Source organism: Chanodichthys erythropterus, chromosome 16 (assembly GCF_024489055.1).
Source record: "Chanodichthys erythropterus isolate Z2021 chromosome 16, ASM2448905v1, whole genome shotgun sequence".
NCBI lineage: Eukaryota > Metazoa > Chordata > Actinopteri > Cypriniformes > Xenocyprididae > Chanodichthys > Chanodichthys erythropterus.
The window spans coordinates 15,893,321-15,917,932 of record NC_090236.1 but is presented as its reverse complement, the minus strand read 5'-3'; the positions used below and the strand labels follow the sequence as shown (position 1 = coordinate 15,917,932).

At 38.8% G+C, this 24,612-nt stretch overlaps 1 protein-coding gene across 12 annotated transcripts in view; it reads right to left on the bottom strand.

The window, feature by feature from the left end:
* tnk2b (tyrosine kinase, non-receptor, 2b) overlaps nucleotides 1-24,612 on the bottom strand; it is a 156,277-nt gene that overhangs the window by 41,709 nt on the left and 89,956 nt on the right. For 6 of the 12 annotated variants that reach the window (XM_067361959.1, XM_067361957.1, XM_067361962.1 and 3 more), the window contains 2 exons: nucleotides 5,575-5,767; nucleotides 1,474-1,544 (listed from right to left, as the gene is read on the bottom strand). In XM_067361959.1, coding sequence (XP_067218060.1) covers nucleotides 1,474-1,544; nucleotides 5,575-5,752 — 249 coding nt within the window. In that variant the 5' untranslated portion in view covers nucleotides 5,753-5,767. Of the gene's footprint in view, nucleotides 1-1,473; nucleotides 1,545-5,574; nucleotides 5,768-21,433; nucleotides 22,071-24,612 lie in introns of those variants that run through there. The other 6 variants (XM_067361953.1, XM_067361955.1, XM_067361956.1 and 3 more) reach the window with 3 other exon arrangements.

The window sequence follows — 24,612 nt, the reverse complement described above, 5'->3', positions numbered from 1 at the left end:
TTAAAAACTGACTCTGGCTCCAGTGAGGTCTTTGGTCAGCAATAACCAAACATCTAGCCCTATGAAAACAAGTCTCACACAGAGGTGATGCTATAACTGGCCATACAAAAACAGCTCAAAGAAAAAAATACATTTATTCTGGTCAGTTTATGGTGCATTATAAAAATACTTTGGGCATAACAAACCGCTTCTTTTGCACAGTCTGATATAGTTCCTAGTCTTATTTTTTCACAGCAAACCAACATTTAAATATCTACCTACACACACTCCACATAATATATATATATATACACATATACACACACACACACACACACACACACACACACTGAAATTGCTTAAAATGGTAACTTTTAAATCACAGGAACAATTCATTTTGACCAAAAAAAAAAAAAAAAAAAACAAAAAAAAAAAACCCACACTGTAAAGGTAAGGAAATTTTCACACCAGCAAATAAACCTGTGACAAAACCACTTTTTTTTTTTTTTGCTATAAAAAGGTAATGACCATTGGGCGGTGCCGCAGTTGGCACATAATGTAATCAGTGTACGGCAGAACACTGTGTAACACTGGTAAACACATATGTACTACCGCAGCAAGCCTACTGCCAAGCCGATTTAAAATGGTTAAAACAAAAAGTGAAATGCAAGTACAAGGACATGTAAGGGGTTTCAAGTACATTTAACTAATAAAACAAAGAACTGATTATCTGTCACTATTAGTTCAATATTTATGATATTTGTTCACTTTATATCATCAATATAATATTGTAAAGAAAAAAATATATATATCATCCAATATACACCATAATTTACTATGGCAGAATGCTGTAAACTATGCTGCATAAATTTTAGTCTGGCCAACAGAATCAACAACTAACTTAATTTCCTCTGAATTCTGAATCTATCGTCAAACACGCGCACACACAAACCCCAGATAATAGCCCACATTGTGCCGATTTATTGCTTGTGACTGAGGCCAATTTGAGGTTCTTCCTGCAGCATTTGATGGACCATTAACCTGGTTAGTGCTTTAGTGAGTGAGCGTGAATGGACGCTTCCTGCACTCAGTGACCAGTGACCCCCCCCCCCCCCCCCGTTAACAGGACAGAGTGGACTCAATTCCTGGACTTCTTGGCTCCATGAACAGTGAGTTATCTTCTAAGAAGCATTATGACTGACCTCAGCTTGACAAAAGTGATCACGTAGGCTATGTTGACCAAAAGATACAAGGCTTCTGAAATCATCTACGTCAAGTGCTTTAAATGTTTATTCCTTTCAGGTTTACTAAGAAATTTGGCAAGTGAGAGACTTTAAAGCGCTTGGGGGACAATGTGAGCTGAATGACCAATGACTGAAGTGAAGCTCTTGCCCGGCTGTGAGTGTATAGATGTGTGTTTGTGTGTGGGACCTGACCTTGGACTGGAAAGTCTTATTAATCTGTCAGTACGTGTGAGGAAGGTTAATGACATACCTTGCTCATCCAAGACTTGCGTTTGCACATGGTTTTTCTCCTCTTCACCACCTCCCACAGCCGTCTTTGCCCTGTCAAAGCAAGCAAATGAGAGAATGTTATTTTATAAATGTTACAGGTTCAAAACAAGTTCAGCTTTAAGAACAGTGACATCTGTGGCATGATGTCAATTACCACATTAAAAAAAAAACAAAAAAACAAAAAAACACTGTATTCTTCAGTCAAGTGTAGCACCCATACAACCACTCTGTATGTTACATACGTGATAATGGGGTGCTTGGGTTCGTTGTAGTTCAGGTGGATACCACGAAGGTGCACCTAATGAGTTTCTACTCAATTGTAAAACCTTTTGACAGGAATATTTAACAACCATGAGACCCAGAGATGGTTTTAAGTTTAGAAAATAAATGGGTAAAACCCTTGTTTAATGAATCAAAAGGATTTGGCAAATGAAATATAATACTTCCCCTAAAACACAATATAAAAGTCCCTAATTATGACAAAATGCACAAAAATAAAAAAACAAGATATCCCAAACAATTAAATAATAACCTTAATCCCTTTAAATCACACGTTTTATACCAAAATAAGGGGTGTAAAAATCTTCCTCCCTTATATATTTCCTAAATATTGAGAATGCACAGAGAACTTTACAAAAACCTGTCAATTGTCCTGTAACAAGTGTTAGCTAATGCAGTGTTGGGCCCAGTCACACATACATGCTCGCATGTTCCAGTTTACTCATGGTACCGATTCAAACGAAGAAGAAGAAAAAAAAAAAAACAACGTTGCAGGCCCGTTTTGGTCTCACAAAACATCGAGTGCGCTGAACAGACACTTACAAAACATTGAGAGCGTTGAAAAGACTGGTCCGGATACTCAGGTGCGGTGCGATGAACCAACAGCTCCGCCTCGCATGCGCCCGCCGTGGCTAGCTAGCTCGGCTACCTCCGATCGCGGCGTCCGCTCCGTCAGACGGGTCGCCGGCCTCGTCTCTCGCTCAGTCTCTCGTTTCTCACAGTCACAAACATCCGCGGTTCCCTTCTCTCAACCTCCCTCTCAGTTTCGTCGACTTTAATGGCTCTTTTTAGCGTCTTTTTCCTTCTCTCTAAATGTGCGAGCGTCCCGTGCTCCCCACGGGTCCAGTGAGAGAGCGCGAGCCCCCCCCCCCAAAAAAAACGAGCGAGGAACAAAAAATAGAAAGCTTAAATAAACGTTAACATTTTAATAGTCATGTGACTGGGTTTTGAGAATAAGAGGGATCAATCATAACCCACCCAGTTTCCCTTACACTATAATACCCAAGTTTACCACTGGGCTACACAAGCAAACACTGTGGTTACAGTAATAGACTTACAATGTGTATGAAGCAAACCAATGCACTTGGATAAAGAATTTAAATGGACACTTTAGTACTAGTGCTATAAATTGCTTACTACCTGTGCAAAGTGAAGCTGATCAACCTTGTAATTGTCGCATGACGTGCAAGGACACTAGAAAAGTTTTTCTATTAATATAGAGAAAAATCCACCCTAAGGAATTACATCTGTAATGTATTACCAGAAATGTATCCACATAGAACAGTAGTCTCAAGTATAATTTAGAAAAGGGCGTCCCATGTTTGTCTCTATTTCTGAGTACGTGAAGCTGGTAACAGCCGTAAAGATAACGATCCTGTTTAACCACTCCTATACTGAGAGAGGTTAGGACCTCCTACCTTATTAAAGCAGAACTAAGTAACTTTTTTTTACCTTCATAAATAGTTTTCTAAGTCCTTACGATGGTTAATTGACTTGTAGTGGTGTGTTTGAGGCAAGCACTAACCCCCTCTGGCACGTCTACGCCAAAAAACAGCACTTGCAAGTTGAGCTTCGCCGACCCGACACAATCTCGCCTCATGTTCACGTTCACGCGAGAGTGACAAAATTCTTTACGGTAATTCAAAACAATGTATATATTATGACTTTATGAGACAATTTCGAAAATTACCCACCTCCATCGCGATTTCTTGTACTGTATTTGCAAAACTACTGCGCTGGTGAGCGTTGTATTCCAGAGCTGCGCTTGGAGTATTTACGACAGTGTGATTCACTGAAGGAACCTGTAGGGGGAGCTTCGCAAATCTTACCGAGTTCCGTTTTAACATACGTACACAGAAATAAATAAAATGTAGAAATGCATAAATAAATGTAGAAATACATAAATGTAAAAATACTGAAATGTTGAAAAAATGTAGCATAACACTACGGTGGTACAACACCGTATAAAACTAAATGGTACAAAAATAGCACAATTAAAAATTACACTTTTGACAAAATAATTTATTTATGTATTCATTCATGCATATCTGCATTTATTTATTTATTTATTTCATCATTTAATTATTTATTCATTCATTCATTTATTGATGTATGTCTACATTTATTTATTCATTCATTTATATATTTATTTCTTCATGTATTTATTTCTTCATTTCTTTATGTATTTCTATATTTATTTCTGCATTTACATATTCATTCATTTATTTATTTATACTTAAGTAATTTCTCGTCCTCCATAGAAGAGAACAAAATCGTCACTTCCTGATAAACTGCCACTAAATATCACTAAGGAAAGTAGTAGAAGCCACTGTATAATCAGGGGTGCACATAAGAGGTACGCAGGTACGCATACGCGGTAAAAATAAACTATGCGTACCAGAAAACATGGAGGGAAGCGCTTTTGAGTACCGGTTCACAGGGATAGGTTTACTTACTGGAGTAGGATTTTTCTCCATCTCTGATAAGATAGCAATCATCATAATATGTGTGTTCTTTAATTATTAGGTGTGCAACGGATCGCAGTTAATTCGTGATCCATACGGATAAGGTCCAACGGTTCGGCACGCATGTGATTCGCGGATTAACTGCTATATTTAACCATCATAGAGTGAAAGTTTGTAATTTGGACGTGTTTTGTCTCGCCAATTAACACATTCAAACGACTTTAGAAGCGGAAGAAGAGGCAAAAATCGGGACTCGCGAACTGTAATCTGTGCGCACAGCCCCCCGAAACGCGTGCATGATGAGAGACAGCGCTCGAACACCGAATTAATTCCGCTTTCGCGTTTACTTGCGCTTGAAAGGAAACATACACACAACATTATGTCAAAATGCCTGTCTCGGCAAGTATTCTCTCGGTTATGTCATAAGTGAAGTGTTGAGAAAGAAACCGGATGTGTGTCAGTTATTTGGTCCGTGCTTTCCTTCTTAAAGTGACAGCAGCCTTTGCTGTCATTAATGTTAGTAAAAAAAAAAAAAAAAAAAATCATTATCATCTACCATGTTCGAGAGAAAAGAAGATAGTGAGGAGAGCAGTCAGGAGGAAAGTGATTAGGACAGCTTTTAGGATGTGTCGTGTAAAGTGTGAGTACCAAGCAAAATCTCCAGGTACTCCCTTGAGAACCAGACCAAAAAAAGTTGTGTGCACTCCTGTGTATAATAATTTTCCCATGCAATAAATTAATTGTGTCTTAGAGCGTGCAGACAAAATGCATCGTCTTTCTTTCAGAAGCAGATGCTTGCTTTTTGGGAAAGCAGTCATGTAAGACAGTTCTGGGAGGTAATTTTACCAAACCACTTTGATGACAGACTCTGCTCAGGCATTTCAGAATGACCAAAACAGCATTTCAGATGCTAGTCCACGAGATCTGCTGGTCCATCCAGTTATGCTGTCCCATCCCGCAAAGTTATATGATTCTTTTAATGCGCATTTAGGAATATATTTGATAACTGAGTTTCCATCATAGTTTATGCGCATGTTTTCTTAGTGGATAAGAAATGTGTTAGTCTCAAACAAGCTCATAAGTTTCTATGTGCAGTTTTATAATTTATGCACAATAATGTTCATGCCTTGTCTTGTCGTTTCCATCCAGCAGTTTTTTTATGCAATATCCCAAAATAAGCATTAAAAATAGATGGATGGAAACATAGCTACTGTTAAGTTATCAATTAAAATCATAAAAAAATTTGGTTTGCATCTCTGCATAACTGTTGATGTAGGATCTCTGTGTGAACTGCCTTATGGAAGGTATTATTTGTGATAAAGCTACAAGCAAAACACCTTGGCTAGACTCACCGGGCCGGCCCATTCCGATCTTCTCCAGGTCCTCATTCTTCACATAGTCAAAGTGTGAGAGACGTGTAACGTTGAGCTCATCACGGATGCGCAGGAAGTACTGCTGCAGTTGTACTTCCATCAGCAGCTCCAGCAACCACTCAGTGCCCTCCTCACACTGCATACTGCTGCCCAGCTTCTGCACAGAAAGACACATCAATGAAGTCCAAAGAGCTATTGCCAATAGGCAATAGTGTTGTCACAAAATACCGACCACGGTACCAAGTCGGTACTGAAATTTAAAAAATGTGAAGCTTTGAGCATTGAGTGGATTTGTAAACACCTCTGATTAGCAATTGTGTTGACTCACTCATAAGATATGTCTGTGGTTGGCTACAATGATCAACGTTTCAAAAACATATTGTAAACAGTAGGGGTGTGATGAGATCTCGTGACAAGATCTCGCAAGACTAAAATGTGACGAGATTTCTCATAGAGGTGAAAAGCAGTCTTGTGATATTGCCATGAGTGTTAGGATGATTAGGAAAGAATATGCCACGGCTACGCTTACGTTTACATTACGCCTCCACTGTCATTTTGCTTTGTATTTACGCGAGGGTGCATTCAAACGCGATTCAATACCCCGCATTTTGAAAGCTGCTCCCTGATGCATGCAAATATCTTCCAATATGAAAGCTATCTTAGGCGGGGCTGTGTAGCTGTAACTAACTTATCTCTGTATCAAAGAAAATTTTGGTCTTATTTGCACTTTGAATATTGAGAGAGTGCGATTATGGTTGCACTTATTGTAAAGTGTTACCATAAAAATGAATAACAGTTTTCCCTTAATCTTATTAAGCACAAACAATAAGGTTTAATTTGTTAACATTAGTTAATGCACTGTAAACTAACAATGAATGACTATTTTTATTAACTAACAAAGATTAAAAAATACTGTAGCAAATATATTGCTCATTGTTAGTTGATGTTGTTTAATATATTAATGTTAATAAATGAGACCTTATTGTAAAGTGTTACCATTTTTATTTATATTGTTTTTATTTCTATAAGTTTGTGAAAAAGGAGTTCAGTTAGGAGGTCAAAAGTTGTAGAAGCTCATAAATCATGTACAGCAAGGTCTGAAGAGACTGAAATCATACAGAAGAGAAGTTAGTTGAAGTTAGAGGCAAAACCTTTTACAGTACTTGAGTATTGTTGTCTTTTACTGCATATGATAATTCATATTGAGAAAGTAGAACTGAAATGACATTCATTACAAGATGATTAGTTAAAACATTTCAAATACACCTGCAGAATATTTTTTTCTAGTCTTATATTTCGCCATTGAGGATTTCTTAAAAATACAGTGTAAAAATCTTGTCTCATCTTGTTCTCGTGAACACAATCTCGAGTCTCGTCTCGTCTTGATACACCCCTAGTAAACATATCAATGACACTCTTCACTAAGTGCTTACACAGATACACACAGGAGATTGAAAGCAAGCCCACTTTCAAATTCAAACACTTCTTAGTGCTTTCAAACACCCCTGATATCACAGATATATCTGATAAGCGCGTTGACACCAAGGCCAATCAAAGAAGTTTACAAATACGTTCAACAGCTTTCAACAGCGTCACATTTTTAAAATTTCAGTACCGACTTAATATCGTGGTCGGTACTTTTGAACACTGAAAGGCAATGACTCTCCCAAATTCCCAGAAGCAAACATGCCATTCAAAACAAACATTCCCTAACCACTGTCCAAAAATAAAAAGTAGTGTCCATCTAGAGAGCAATAAGTGATCAAGTCTAAACTTGTGATTGAGCTGAATCACATTTAATAGCATGTTAAATGCTCAGACTATGGGGTAACAACAGCTCATTTAAAAAAAAAAAAAAAAAAGATACAGTTGGCTTTCACTGTTCAACTGTGGCGCACATCTGGTGAGCACACACAAAAACGAATACTCACACCTGAAGTTCATAAAACACAGATGGCATTGGTCCTGGCCCAGGCCACATGTGCTGAGTCGCTCTCTAAGCTTTTTAATTCCTCCCAAAAGAAGCACCTCCACACCTCCAAAACTAACCAGCTAACACAGGCCTTACCTTTCCAGAGCAGCTGCTGCATCTCTAATTCCACTTCTGACCCAATTAAAAACATTTCCAGAAAAATCATAAGCACTCAATTCCCAAAGTCCTTATCACCTTTTAAACAATGAACATCCACATTCCCATTAAGCTTCTGTTTTGTAACAAGGGAAAAAGATGAATGAAACGGCAAACGGATGGAAGAACACTGGCATTGGTGCTTGGAAGCTCTGGGACAACTAAAAGTGTGCTACTGTTTTCCATAGTCTGCTTTTGTGCTTATTCTTTTTTCTGTTGGAGCGTATTGAACATCAGCTGCTTTCAATTTTCAAATCTCTCCCTCCCCCTGCACTCCTTCACACTGATGTTCTTTCTCTGACACACTTTCCTTCTCTGGAGGCCTTGTGGTCAGTCACGTCTTAACAACATTAAGGCAATTGGGAGAAAGCAGAACAATCTTGCGATCAGAGAGGCTGCAGTGCCTTCTCACCCTTTTGAATGACATTGTGCTTTTGTGTGATCATGTAACTTTTAAGCTTTTGTTCTTAACACTTTCACATACAATGAAACTGCATACGGTGTGTGCATCTAACTAACAGCTAAGATTGCATACCGTACATGCCAGAAATATTACAGTAGCAATACAATTGTAAACATGGGTTTGTGCTTTGATTGTAATGCTAAATCCATGTGAGAAATTGCTTCAGACTCAGTTCACTTAGAAGCAATCACTCAATCTGCAATGCCAAAAAGTGACAAACAAGCAGCTGTGAGGGAGTGTAGGGTAAAGTTTCCTTTGATGTGTTGAAATTAGGGCTGTCAAAGTTTTTAATCAAACTGTTTACATGATATGCAGATTAATTACATATTAACAATTGCTGAAAAAGCTCCGAAATGAAAATAATTTAAAAGTCTTTGCATTACTGTGAAAGAAACAAGCAAACATCTAATAGAAAAAAATAATAATAATAATTAAAAGTCAATATACTGCTGGTTTATTCTGTCATTGGCTTACAGTCCACAACAACCCAATCAATTGGGTTGTGTCTATTTGTAAATGTTAGGTTAAGTTCTGTTCTGTTCAGTTCTGTCAGGGCTCTTTTTTAATAGTTGGTCTGTGCAGACAGAAGTCTTTAGATGTTGCTGATTTGTGAAAGAGGCAGAACCTTGCAAAGATGTTTGTGTAAAACAAGGGGTTAAAAAGTCAACAGGTTTCTTGAATGAGTGTCAGAAAGGTTAGAGAGCATAAGAAGTCTTTTGTGCCCAAAGTGCTTCCTGTGTTGACACATGAAAAGCCATGGGTCATAAGGGTTAGGGCCTTTTTGACATTAATTTAACCATCAATAACTTTCAGAATGTATTTAATTTCTGTAAAGTTCTCTCATTTTTTGCTTCAACTACAAGAATGAGCATTATTAATTTAAGGGCCCTAAGATTTATGTGATGCAGAAACCGCAAAATCCATAAAAACATTTACTGAATGTCACAGAGCTTGGCAAATTTTGAATTTAGAATCCAGAATAACTAAAACAGAAAACACAGAAATAAAACTCATTTCATAGGGCCCCATAATAGTGAATAGCTTGCCTTAGCACGTGCCATTAAAAATTGCTAAGTATAAGTTTATATTGACAAAATAGAGGGACACAAATCCAAATTACTAAAAATCTACAAGCAGCCACATCCCTTCCCCCACACTATACTTCCCAGGATTTTTTCACACTTAAACTGGGAACATATCCAATGTCATGTCCAAGTATGCCTATTTTCGGTCTACTTCGCATGCTTGCAAGCTTAAGGGTCTTGACGTCAAAGTTCAGATCTCTGAACAGGGTGCATGATATACCTGTAGACACGATAAACAGGTAGAAATTTGTCAACCGGTAGAGTTTTGGATTATCTTGCTGCGTCCTCACAAAATCTTATTTAAATGCATTTTTAAGCCAGCAGAAGAGAACTCATTTAATAATAGTAGTTTTTATTTATATAGCACCTTTGCAACACCCAAGGTCGCTTTACAAAGACAAGTTCAAGGAACAGAACCAAATAAACAAAGCACAATACACATACCAAGGGATGAAAGTAAAATACAGAGGTCGCTTACAAAGATAAGTTAGAGATACAAACAAAGAGGGATTCAAACAAATAACATATCCATAAAGTACAATTTAGAGCTGAAGAGTAATATTCAGAGAAAAAAACAGGTTTTTAAGAGGTTTTTGAAGGAGAAAAGGGAGGATAGCCCTTCAGCTTCCTTTCAGTATATGCACATGTCTGAGAGACAGTTTCTGAGCACAACCCCCCGAAACGTGCACAAAAGCCGCTGCTCATAAAGCATGTGAGTAATGAACCGAGTTGGGCTTGAACGGTCCAATACACAAACTTGTGTCAAAATGCCCATCTTTGCAAGTATCCTCATAAGTCGTTTATGTCTTAAATTAACATAAACAGTTTGGGCTTAAAGCAGCCTAATAAGGCTACCTGAACCACTTTTCATAAGAATGAAAATGTGATTACAAAATTTTAAATTCAACAAAGCAATCAGTCCTCATAGCCACAGTGGCAAAGCATCCATAAAAATGTCTGGCTCACCATTACCTTGAGATTACCATGTGATAAGTCTGAGATTAATGTGATTTTACCTGGTGCCCCTTGCATCGCAGCCAATTCCACCACTGATCATTGTATTCATAAACTCACACTAAAGCTGCAAAATTGAGTATCACATTTTTGTTTGTTTTTTTAAAGAGGGATCACGATTCTGAATAGACAACTAAAAGTAATTTACTTGAGGTTCTGACAAAATTTTGATTGATGCAGTCTATTTGAAAATATCGGTATGAATGAATGAATCAATGACTAATTCAGGGGTCGACAAACTTTTTTGTCATGAAGTGCCATTTTTAAGTTTCTGAGTTAATCACTGTGCCACTGCGCACATTAAATATTCATAATGGCTAATATAGAAACAGTGCAGAACATATATTAGTAATATATTAGTATAATAGTATTTCTGAAGCAATTTACATACAATTTGTAAAAATCCTTTAGTTTGTTTTCAGATTTAAATTAGACTTGAACAGATTTCCAGTAAACCTATTTAAATCTGGTCATTCATGTGTCATGTTATTTCATGTGTTAAATTTAACAGTTCACATCAAAAAAAGCAACATATGGGCTTAATTTTATTTTTCATCAGCCAATTTCAAGATTGAAGACCGCAACTAGAGAGAGAGAGAAGCAGCATCAGCACTCATAAGACAGTTTAGAGTCTCATAAGATAATTAAAATTTTACTTTTAATGAAGACGACTGCGTGTTAATTTGCGGCAGTTTGCACGGTAGCTTCTGAAGAGATGCTCAGCTGCTGTCTGCGGCAATGCATGCTGCAGTAGTGCTGTCATATCTGGGTAACAGGAGCCGTTATAACATGCTCTCATGTTTAGTTTTACCATTTTAAGAATTAAAATATACATGTGGCTTCAACAACCAGACGCATTTTGTCCAGATTCATCTAGAATGCAAAATAATGCCTTTTTACTATTGGATAGCTATCCGGTAAGAGAAAACACATGAAGTGATCAGGTACACATGAACAGAGTTTCCACATGCACCACAGTCATTTTGATGTGTGTGGAATGTTTAATAGGACTCAATCTACTTGGCTGAATATGTCCAAAATGTATAGCATTGACTATTTACAGCGGAAGCAGCTGTAAGCTGTAACTTGTGTGCATGTGATGAACACTTATCACACCAACAGCTTGTCAGAGCTGCATGCTTTCAATGACTTGCACAATTTTTTTTTTAACACTTTAATATTATTTATACTTTATCTGAAAGAAATAGTACACCTCTCTCGCTTTTGCTCACCTGCCAGCGATTACACCTCATATGCCATAGGATGCCGACTGCTGGACTAACTTGTAAAGACTTAACTTTTTTATTATTAGATGGATCAGTGTTTTTGAATGAATCTCTTGGACGATTCAATGACAAATACATTTTTTACATTCATTTGTAATTGATGCAAGTACAATTATGCATCATGTTACTTTATTTACACTATTTTGATCACTATCATAGACATCAGTGTTAATTTCTGAACTATACATTTTTATCCCAGTACTTCTGTGATCATCTGAATTATTGTAACAGAAATAATGATTCTGTGTGGTTGAAAAGAAGCCATTGTGAAGCCGTTTCATACCTATACATTAGAGCTTAGATCGGGCCCAACAAATCAAGCCCGACCCTACCCGAGCCCGAGCACGTTGTGTCCGAGCCCGGCCCGGCCCGACACGTCCACTGTAATTATGAGCCCGAGCCCGATTTAAACCCAACCATTTTTAATATGTGGGCCGTTATAACCAGGGGCAGCGCCAGATTATTATTATTATTTTTTTTTTTTAAAGCAGGTGCTGCTGTGCTAGATCATTTAGGATACAGGGGGGAGCTGGGCAGTTATATATATTATATAAATACTATTAATAAATGAGCAAAAATTGGCCACTCAATATTAAATATTAAATTATTTGAATTATCATAATTAAAGTTTTAATTTTATTAAATTGAACAAGCTCAACATTCAGCATTCAATCAAATATTCTTAAAGATTAATTATTATTAATAATGTTACTTCAACATATTGTTATTTCAACATGTGTGTGAGCAACAAGCAAGATGTGCATTTGTAAATTCGGTGACAGCGTGTGTTACCAGTTTCAAAAGGTGTGTGACCGCGGCGCGCCGGCGCCTCCATGTCATAATTACATTGTCTGCTATATTGCTTTTTATGTATTAAATCCAGGTAATTGGATGATGAAAAATGTATTAAAATTAAGATACAATTTATACTAAACGAAATTCACTTTAAAGAAAATCTTTCTTCAAAACAAAACTTAAACTTGAAACTAAATGTGCTTATTTAATGGCTAAAACACGTAGACTACAGACTCTCTTTTTGTACAAATTGCAGCACATTCATTTAATTCTGAATTTTGCACATGTAAGTTGAAAAGCATTTGTTTGTGCATAGTAAACATATCTGTAACATTTATCAAGTTCATAATTGTGCGTGCATTTATTAATTATTATCTTAATGAATAATACGACAAGGAAGAAGCATGTAAACTGCGTTGTTTGTTTATTAAAACTAGTTTAAAATGTTTCCATACCTCCGATTTTCCTCCAGACTTGCTCAAAGTTAATTCTCCTGTTTTAATTTTTTTCTTTGCTTCTTCAAGCTCCATGTTGTACTTAAGCCTCGTTTACACTGTTCATATGGCTCCGACAAGGTTTTGTTCCGTCTTCTGAGGGGTGTCAACTCACACCAGAAGCATTTCAGAAGCGAAGCGGCTGGATTCGCGAGACCACTAGATTTGCCTGGCCAACATTGTTTTCGTTAAATTTTTCATGTTTTTAATGGCTAAATGGTTATATTTTGTCCGGTTTGATTGTGTTTATTGCTATGCCATACTTTATTTTGCTGTAGCCATACAGATGAAGTTAACACACTTAATATTCCAGTTATGGACAACAAAAACAAAGAAATTTCAAGTTTTTCAACTTCGAATCTCTTGTCTTCAGTTTCTGTCATTGTAGTGATGTGAAATATCAGCAGGAGTTTACAGGATTATTTTGACTTTATTTTGTATTTGAGCTGCGCGTCAAAAATAGGCGAGGCGCCTATCTTTAGCGAAGTGGCACAGTGAGCCCCTTCTGGGACGCTTCTCAAACGCCCCGCGGCGCGGCTGGTGTAAACACGAGCATTGACTAGAGTAGCCGCGTCGCAGCCGTAACGTGCCGCACACGCGTGCAGTGTAAAAGAGGCTTTAAGCTACTGAATAGTACAGCACACACAGCAGGTGTGGTCAAGGGCCCAGCCCGGCCCGAGGACGGTGGCGGGAAATATCGGCCCGGCCCGGCCCGCGGGTCGGGCCGAGTCCGGGCTCGGGCAGAGAATCTAAGCTCTACTATACATGACAACTGCTCTCTCTGGCTCAGCGGCAGCGCCAGTGCAGATCTGAATGTAACCTGTGATCATACTTATCAAAAGTTTAGACATAGCCAAATCGTTGTCATTTAGGAATAAGGTCGCATGGTTGTTTGAATCGAGATTGCAATCTTTCAACAATTAATCGTGCAGGTCTAACTCCCACAGAAACTGATTTTGTATAAACTGAAAATGTATTATATCTCACCTAAGCCACATTATAGCCTAAACACAAATAACAAGAGTAATAACATCTAGCATTCATGCACAAAACTGTATTCATTGAGCATGTCTCTAGCATATGGTTTAATTTTCAAAAGAAATTAAGTGGGTTTTTTTTTCTAGTAGATGGCAGAAATCTTCCAATAATCTATTGTTCATTCTGTTATGAATGACACTGAGAAATGTAGTTCTTCTTCAAAGTGAAATATACTCAAATAAAAATCATTACTAATTTAGACTAATTCATTTTAAAATTAGGCCTACAATATATACCCCAAACTATAAACTATATACCCCAAAACTGCACAACTGTAAAAATATTAATAATGAAGAAAGGGATATTAAAAAAAAAAAGACATGATTATGTTTAAAAATCACATTTAACTTACACGAACAGAGCATAAAGTTTAAGGTAAATCGTTAACTGTTAGCTAGCTATTTCAAATTACCCGATGTTATTAGGATTTTCTAACCACTATGCAATTAGATAAACTGTTCATTCATTGCATCACATTACCTTTGTCTTTATATCTTTTTTCTTCCACTTTTCTTCTTTTTCTTTGCTGGGCACCAGAGGGCTTCGGTATTTTTGACATTGTAAGCTATCTGGCTATAATGCTAATTTAGTTGTGAATTCAGCCATCTGTCACAATCACGTAACTGTCCGAGTGTGGCTGGGCAGGAAAAAGATTAATGCATCGGACTGGGGTGGATAAATTAATAATTAACTAAATTAAATTAAGTAATTTGGTTATGCTTTTTGAGGGGTTTTCACTTTTTTGTAATTATTATCTTTTTTTATATATATATATTTCGATTTAATAGTATTCAAACAGTATTGGTAAAAAAAAAAAAAAAAATCATTTGGTGGTAGTAGTAGTAGTAGTAGTAGTAGTAGTAGTAGTAGTAGTAGTAGTAGTAGTAGTAGTAGTAGTAGTAGTAGTAGTAGTAGTAGTAGTATCCAGTGCTTCCCAAACAGACTTCACTTGGGCGGGTTGCCTAGGAATAACGGCCGCCCAAGTATATTTGGAGACACGTTTTTGCTTTTATTATTTTTATGCTCTTATACTTTATAGATAATGAAAGCATCCGCAATCAAATAACTAGTGGAAAATATCTCCTCACGACTGCTAATGAACTCAAGTTGATGAATTATGACAATGTCAACTTTATACCTTTATATAATATGTTTTAGAGATGGTTGAAGGAATGCATATTTTATCTCTCTCATCTGAAGAATCAGCCGACAATAGTATAGATTTTATTTTAAAATAAGAGTACCTGTGTATTTTGGACTTGTTTATAATTAAAAGTCACACACTAAGTTTTTTCTTCTGGGCATTATTGGTACTTTAGCTGCACAAATTGTATTTAATTTGATATCCATTTAATTCATAGTAAATTATTGTAATCTCTGGCAGGAAGAAAAGTCTAAAAACATTTGACACATTATTCAACATATGGATTTTACTAGTATCAGTAAATTCTGTGTCCCATTCACAGAGAGACACTATATGACAAAGCAAGGATAACTTTACCATTTGAATGCTGTAATTTTGTATAATTTACAATGCATAATAATGCATTAATAATTAAATGTAATAGTAGCTTAGGTATTTAAAATGAATTTAAATTAATAAAAATATCGTTAAAAATCAAACATTATTTGTTGTTTGACATGTAGTAGACAATTTTTGTGCCATGTGTAAGGAATATTCACCTGGCTACCACCGCAAGTGTATTTCAAACCTGTGGGAAGCACTGGTATCAATAGTAGTACTGCTATATTAAAATATATATATTATATATATATATATTATATATATATATATATATATTATATATATATATATATATATTATATATATATATATATATATATATATATATATATATATAATCTCAGACATTTGCTAAAATCATTTAAGTTCATGTTTTTTCCTCAATGTACACACAGCACCCCATATTGACAGAAAAACAGAATTGTTGACATTTTTATTTATTAAAAACGAAAAACTGAAATATCACATATTCAGACCCTTTGCTGTGACACCTATATTTTACTCAGGTGCTGTCCATTTCTTCTGATCATCCTTGAGATGGTTCTACACCTTCATTTGAGTACAGCTGTGTTTGATTATACTGATTGGACTTGATTAGGAAAGCCACACACCTGTCTATATAAGACCTTACAGCTCACCGTGCATGTCAGACCAAATGAGAATCATGAGGTCAAAGGAACTGCCTGAAGAGCTCAGAGACAGAATTGTGGCAAGGCACAGATCTGGCCATGGTTACAAAAAAATTCTGCTGCACTTAAGGTTCCTAAGAGCACAGTGGCCTCCATAATCCTTAAATGGAAGATGTTTGGGATGACCAGAACCCTTCTTAGAGCTGTCTGTCTGGCCAAACTGAGCTGTCGGGGGAGAAGAGCCTTGGTGAGAGAGGTAAATAAGAACCCAAAAGATCGCTATAGCTGAACTCCAGAGATGCAGTCGGGAGATGGGAGAAAGTTGTAGAGTCAACCATCACTGCAGCTCTCCACCAGTCAGGGCTTTATGGCAGAGTGGCCAGGACGGAAGCCTCTCCTCAGTGCAAGACACATGAAAGCCTGCATGGAGTTTGTCAAGATGGTGAGAAATAAGATTCTCTGGTCTGATGAGACCATGATAGAACTTTTTGGCCTTAATTCTAAGTGGTATGTGTGGAGAAAACCAGGCACTGCTCATCACCTGTCCAAAACAGTCCCAACAGTGAAGCATGGTGGTGGCAGCATCATGCTGTCGACTGGGCCGAAGGTTTACCTTCCAAAAAGACGATGGCCCCAAGCACACAGCTAAAACAACAAAGGAGTGGCTTCACAACAACTCTGTGACTGTTCTTGAATGGCCCAGCCAGAGCCCTGACTTAAACCCAATTGAGCATCTCTGGATAGACCTAAAAATGGCTGTCCACCAACGTTTACCATCCAACCTGACAGAACTGGAGAGGATCTGCAAGGAGGAATGGCAGAGGATCCCCAAATCCAGGTGTGAAAAACTTGTTGCATCTTTCCCAAAAAGATGCATGACTGTATTAGATCAAAAGGGTGCTTCTACTAAATACTGAGCAAAGGGTCTGAATACTTAGGACCATGTGATATTTCAGTTTTTCTTTTTTAATAAATCTGCAAAAATGTCAACAATTCTGTGTTTTTCTGTCAATATGGGGTGCTGTGTGTACATTAATGAGGAAAAAAATTATTTTAGGCTGCAATAACAGAGTGAAAAATTTAAGGGGGTCTGAATACTTTCCGTACCCACTGTATATTCCATTACTCATTAATACATTTAATGTCCTTATTAATAACATAATAAAATTATATATGAATATCCCACATTTCTGCCACAATACCATGGTTACAGTTTGTTTTACCAGAGTAAATCCATCAGTGATTGTGGATTAAAAACTGGATCGTTGTATTGAGAGCTTCACACTGGATCTGACAGCGGTGTTTAGTGGCCGTGGGTTTCAGATGCTCAGCAAGTAAACATCACTCTAAGTTCACTCTGCGGTGTGTTTTGAGCCAAGCTGATAAATGGTCTGTGTGGCACGAGTAGCACCTTTTGTTCCATTTTTTTTTATTTAATGTTTCTCATACGCAACATAAATAGCGGCGCTTATCAATTAGGCAAGTCATTAGTATCTGCAATGTATTGTTTATGATGAAAGAATTTGCAAAAGTGCTGAATTCAGTCACTGAGCTCACGCACTGAACAAACAATCACAATCAATGGTTCCTTTTCAGTCGGTCACGTTCGACGTACGTCAGTAGTGACCGAAGAATTGCGATATCCCAATTTGTCGGTCACTACTGACGTACGTCTCCATTCCCTCCTTCAGGGAACGAGGGTTACATATGTAACCAAGACGTTCCCTTTCAGTCGGTCATGTTCGACGTACGTCGAAGGACCGAAGGACCTTCCGAAGGACCTCCTGACTCAGAGACCGTCCTCCTGGTTGCATTGGCTTCGCTTAAGAGGGTAGGAGATCTGCACGCATTTTCGGTCAACAAATCGTGCCTAGAATTCAGGCCCAGTGACTCTCACGTCATCCTGACACCCCGGCCCGGATATGTGCCCAAGGTTCCTACCACTCCCTTCTGAGATCAGGTAGTGAACCTGCAAGTGCTGCCTTCGGAGGAGGCAGACCCAGCCCTAGCTTTACTCTGTCCCGTCATGCTCTGTGTGTGTACGTAGACAGAACGCAAAGCTTCAGGACCTCAGATCAGCTCTTCGTCTGTTACGGAGGCCAGCAGAAGGGAAAGGCTGTCTCCAAGCAGAGGATGGCCCACTGGATAGTGGATGCCATTGCCCTGGTGTACGAATCCCAGGGCGTGCCTTGCCCGCTTGGGTTGAGAGCCCACTCCACCAGAGGAGTGGCCTCTTCCTGGGCGCTGGCTCATGGCGCCTCGCTGACATATCTGTAGAGCTGTGGGCTGGGCGACAACTAACACGTTCGCTAGATTCTATAGCAGGGATGGACAACTCCGGTCCTGGAGGGCCAGTGTTCAGCAGAGTTTAGCTCCAACCCTAATCAAACACACCTGAACCAGCTAATCAAGGTCTTTAGGATTAGTAGAAAGTTATAGGCAAGTGACTTTTTATTAGGGATGGAGATAAACTCTGCAGGACACTGGCCCTCCAGGACCGGAGTTGTCCATCTTCCCGTGTACTTGCTTCCACTAGCCAGTAGACGCATTGAGCCCGCTCTAAGTGTCGGCTTGCAATGCCATTCCCGGCCCCTGGGCCGGATACGTGCATCTTTGACTCCAATCCCGTTCCCCGCTTGGCGAACCCTGTCGAGTTCCTCCACCTCCCCCTTCACTCGGACATTGCGGAGTGTCTGATGCCAGGCCAACATCCTGTTGGCTGGGTTCCATATGTTGCGATCCCTCTACGTGAGTGGTCCCATATGTGTAATTGTCCACGGTCTAAAACTCCCTCAGTGAGTCCGTGTCTTTTCCTTAGCAGAGCCAGCTCTGCTGTCACCTGTCAGATGAGTCTCCCCCTACCCAGGTGGAGCCATCCCAGGGACTCCATATGCGTACTGCCCCACGGGCCAGTCCATATGTGTATTCTCCACGTCAAACTCCTCCCCCATTGGGTAGGTAGTGGACTCCGCAGCGTCCCCTACGGGTTCGCTTCCCCAGTGTAGTCTAGTTTACTTAGTGGGTATGTCGGAACAGTAGTAGCCTCTCTTGGCGTAAGATCGCCCCCTTCACCGTCCCAACTGGTGCGACAGGTAGCTAGAGCTTGCACTGGGCACTGAAAGGGGTTTCATAACTGTGGCGCTTTATTTGGGATCCCAATTCGTCGGTCACTACTGATGTACATCGAACGTGACCGACTGAAAGGGAACGTCTCGGTTACGTATGTAACCCTCGTTCCCTGAAGGAGGGAACGGAGACGTACGTCCCATCGCCACAGTTTCTGTACCCTCGCTGCAGTGCGGACACCAGTTGTCGTCTCAGCGAAAAACAGAGTGCGATTGCATCTGCTTCCTATTTATATCCACCTTTTGGGTGGTGCGCATTATGCAAATATCGCACACCAATCTCCATTGGCTTGTTTTAGTTCTCTCGAAGCTGATAGGGCTCTCTAGCGATATCCCAATTCGTTGGTCACTACTGACGTACGTCAAACATGACCGACTGAAAGGGAACGTCTCTGTTATGTATGTAACCCTCGTTCCCTGAAGGAGGGAACGGAGACATACGTCAGTAGAGAATTGCGATATCCCAATTCGTCGGTCACTACTGACGTACGTCTCTGTTCCCTCCTTCAGGGAACGAGGGTTACATACGTAACAGAGACGTTTTCATTCATTTTAGCATTTCACTTTTATCATGAAATTTTAGCCCCCTTATCTAGCACAAAGCCCTGTTAATTTCTGACCCTTGGTGATCAACATTTAATTAATGACATATACTCTGTCATTTACATTATGTCTGGCAAAAAGTTGTTTTACAGTTACATTTTAAATCCCGAAAAATCAACCATTCATATAAGAAGCCTGTAAGAATTTGCTAATGGCTACTTGTTTCAAACATAATTTATATTTTTTTGTTCTCAAGCCAACACACATTAAAACAGCAACCTCCCAGCATGCTGTCATCTCATAGAGGGCGCACATTACAAACAACTGGCAGATGAACTATAACAACACATGGAGACTCGAGCGGAGTCGCTTTCATTAAGCAAAAGGCAAAAACACTTATTTTATCTGAATAGTAAACTTTTCAGTAACATAGCAAATTATTATGAAAGCAATGCACTTACAGTCAAGCATTTTCAAGCACTTTTCTAGCCTTGAAAACACTACATTCAAATTCAAGCATTTTTCCAGGATTTCCCGCACCTGTACAAACCCTGTTCACAGCAAAGTGAAGGAAGCACCATAAACTTCAATTTGAAATCAAAGTTATGTCTACAATAACAAAATAATAACAACATACTGAAGGACAGCATTTTTTTTTTTTTTTTAATGAAAGCTTCTCATGGTACAAGCATGTTATTGAGATTGTGTTCCTCGCAAAACCCAGATCCTGTAAAATCCACCAAACTCAGATCATACTTAGACAAAATGGGATTTGCAGTTGGCTTAAAATGTGCATTAAGTGGCAGTTTGCATTCTTATATTCCAGCTGTTTTTAATCACTTTTAATCAAAATTTGTAATCACTGGTCTATGTATATATGCATGAGACACACATTTCTGGTCACTAAATTATGTCTGTTTTTATTGTCTTGCACAATGTGCTTTGCATTTTATGATGCCGTCATATTAAAAAGAGTTCTTTGAAAAACATACAGAGATTGCTTTTTGTGTCCTGTGTGAACGGTTCTTTAGTCTGAGCTACAAGCACTGCTCAAACTGAATTCAGCTTGGGTACTGCATGTGAGGATATTAGCATGCATTAATATTCATAATAATATGCATCTTAGTATTATCATTTTGAAAATACTTTGGTGCCGCAGGGATTCCAAAGCTTGGATATTGTGGTATTACCGAAGCACAGGTACACTATAATGCTAGTGGCAATAAGTTAAGCTTGTGCAGTGTGAAGTGCATATGGTGTTAGAAGGCTGTAGCCTCTAATCCCAAGGGAACTATTACCATTCAACAAAAGCAATGAGTTATAACCAAGAGTGGTTACACCCTTCACACAAACTTGAGAAAGAACATTGAGTGAATTAGGCCTAATAGATGCACACTGAATGGTATATAAACGCCAAACAAACAAAACACAGACACCTGACTGCTGACAGTGCCTGCTACATAAATAAAGGGTGGACTATAAGGACAAGTTATGCAATGTGAAGGTCTGATGAAGGCCTATTGTTGGGGATAAAGCTCTAGCTAATCTCTGGCACATGTGTAAAGGCATGGTGTGGTTTCACACCAACACAGATGCAGAACCAATACTCATGCATGTGTCAAGTCCTGAGATTCCCAGCTCCATTCTTCATACTAAAACCCAGCATGCTCTGCACAAGATAATAAAATCCAGACTTACTCTGTACACATGGAAATGAGCAAGAAACGGGAACGATTTTTTGAGCTTGTCAAAACGACGCATCGTAAGTTCTATGAGAATCCACAAAAAGTCAAGCTAAGAATCAGAGACTCTTTTGCTGGAGAACAAGGTCCAAGATAAGGAGACCACTCCAAAACGGTGAAGGTCTCCTCAGTTTGAAGATCTCCTGAAGTTGTACAGCCCACCGACTACATTCCATTGCGGGCAATCCACATTAAGCTCCTTTAACCGAAGATCAGTGCTAGTCTGGAGAACTTGTATGCAGGGGGACCGTGTGGGGAAAGGCAAGAAAACACCAGAGAGAGAGGTTTGCCAAAGGGAACTGTTCACATGCCAGCCTAGTTAGAACATCTCAAAACCAAGATCACACTGCAGGCTGTGGAGCGAGTACAAGTCCTCCTTATTGCAAAAAGATTTCACAGAATGTACTGGAGTCAGTTTCCTCAGTTGTCAATTCCTCTATCCATTCGCTTAGTCCACCACCCAGCTATTAATAGGACAGTTTCTTCTATTCCCAAATCCCTCACTCAGATGACAGCCACAGTGGAAGTGATAAGAGAATCAAAAGAGCTGCAAAGCCCAGACAAAGTCGTCCCTTAGTGCCTCTGTGGTCTGCTTAGAAGAGTTACTGGCTTTTTTTTTGTCTTTTCACATGTTTGTGTCAGAGGGGACGTGTTGTTCTGGAGCAGGAGGAGCATCTAGGATTCTCTTTTTTTTTCTCTCTCCCTAGTGCGTGACTGTGTAATTCCTGCAACTCACAAACAGACGCTGGGGAAGTGCCCCTTCTCTTTCCCTCCCTCTCACTCTCACTCTCCCTCTCCTCCCTCCATCAGCCTGTGCCCAGGACAGAGACTCTATGGTATTCGGATGGAGGAGCATTTGATCGTGAGCCAAAAGGTCAGATTTAACTGCAGGATGGAGAGCTCATTTCCTGTGTTCCTCCCATATGTTGGACTTTTAACAAATCCCCCTCCAGAACACCATCATATCCCCTCCTATCTCTGGCTCTCACCACATCTTTCTTTTATATTCACTCTCTCTCTCACACTCTGCTCTCAGCTCTGACTTTTCTTCTTTATTTAGTTTGCAGCATTCTCCTTTCTCAATCTCTCTAAAAACATTATCTCAACCTCTTGTAAACAAACACATTCAAACCGCCTCCCCCCACCCAAATTTAAAGGGGACATTTTGGCTTCATCACCCCTAGCAGAATAAACCATTTTTTATTTACATCCTTTCTCTCTCCCTCCCTCAGTCCCCACTCGTTCATCAAGCCCACAGACTAAACCAGATGTGCGACATTTTGAGCGATAAACAAAACGTACAATGCTGGTTGAGTGGTGTTATTTTTTTCCAGGAGTAAGAGGGAAGATGAGGTGAGAAAGGACAGATGCAGTAAAGCAGGGCCCTGCGTGTCATAAATGGTCTGCCTCCAATTACTGCCCTGAAAGAATTTCCAGCACTGCTTCAGACCGAGCAGCTAATGCAGCAGGAATTTTCTGGAGACTTACCGAAGAATGAGCAGGGGAATTGGTAATGCTAGCACAGCTGTGAATGAGGGGAAAAGTATGGGTCCCTGTGACTAAGCTCAGAAATTTGGTTGAACATTTAAACCAGCTGTACACTTTAGACACTGTAGGTGGCGTTGTGTTTGGTCAGTTCAAGTTTGCACTTCCACTTTATTTTGTGTGCTCCATGTATGTGTGCTGATCAGTGTGTATATTCGGAGAAAAAAAAACAAAAAAACAAAAAGGCATAACTTAAATCTGAACATCATATAAAGTGAGCATATCTCTTCAGTCCATTTGGATTAAAGTGCTTTAAAAAATATTTGTGTTCTGAAGATGAACAAAAGTCTTGCACAATGTGCTTTGCATTTTATGATGCTGTCATATTAAAAAGAGTTCTTTGAAAAACATACAGAGATTGCTTTTTGTGTCCTGTGTGAACGGTTCTTTAGTCTGAGCTACAAGCAAGTGAATAAAAAAAAAAGACAATTTTCATGTTTTGCATTATAAAATGTAAAAACCAAAGAAAGAAGGTGATGGTGGTGTCATCAAGGAACACTTTCTTTAATGTGCATGTGTATGTGACCTGTAGTTACCACTGCTTTGCACATTTGGACTGGATGAGACAAGCTCACGCTACAACTCCATTTGTAGCACCTCACAGAGAAGACAAATCCACCTTTGCTCTAATGTCTGTCTGCAGGATTCAATGATGGTCCATGTTAAAACAGCAACAAACTCGATTAATGGAATCAGATCTACTCTGTTAAACCCATAAGACTACTGTATCGCCTGTTCTAGCTAAATGTTTTTTACAGAAATATTTCTTGCAGTAGTCAGATGGATCACTTGTGCTGCAGAGCTCTAATGAACCACCAGAGGGCAGCAATCACACAGAAGTGCTTGTGACCTGTGGCATTTGAATGACACCCAGTAATGTCCACACTTCAGACCTAGAAGATACTTTACATTTACTCACAAATCAGTTAAATAAATATGACAGATATTGCTTTATTAAGTTGGCTTGAAAAAGCCAACTTACTGATCTACTACTTAAGCTTATTATTAAGTTGGCTTGAAAAAGCCAACTTACTGTAATCCTATTTAAACTTATTATTATTATTAAGTTGGCTTGAAAAAGCCAACTTACTGTAATCCTATTTAAACTTATTATTATTATTATTATTATTCTTCTTCTTACTTGAATTTCCAAGACTAACTCCTCCTAGAGCTTTAACTCCACAAACTCCAAACTCGGGTCAGACCTTCAGACTGTTCTGACTTGGTGTGCTATATCTTTTCTAACTGATCCGACTTACGGTTTTCCTAAAAATGACAATTAAAGCTCGGAAAAATCCCATTGACTTTCATTGACGGAATGTTCAAATGAGCCAAGACTTTCAAATTCCAACTGTCAAAATTCAAATTCAAACTACGGAAGCCCATTAGACTCAAAAACTCAATTAGACTCAAGTGCCATTCTATGTACTATTTCTAATCCATTGAAACTCATTAAACTCTATCTATCTATCTATCTATCTATCTATCTATCTATCTATCTATCTATCTATCTATCTATCTATCTATCTCATTCAAACTCATCTATCTATCTATCTATCTATCTATCTATCTATCTATCTATCTATCTAA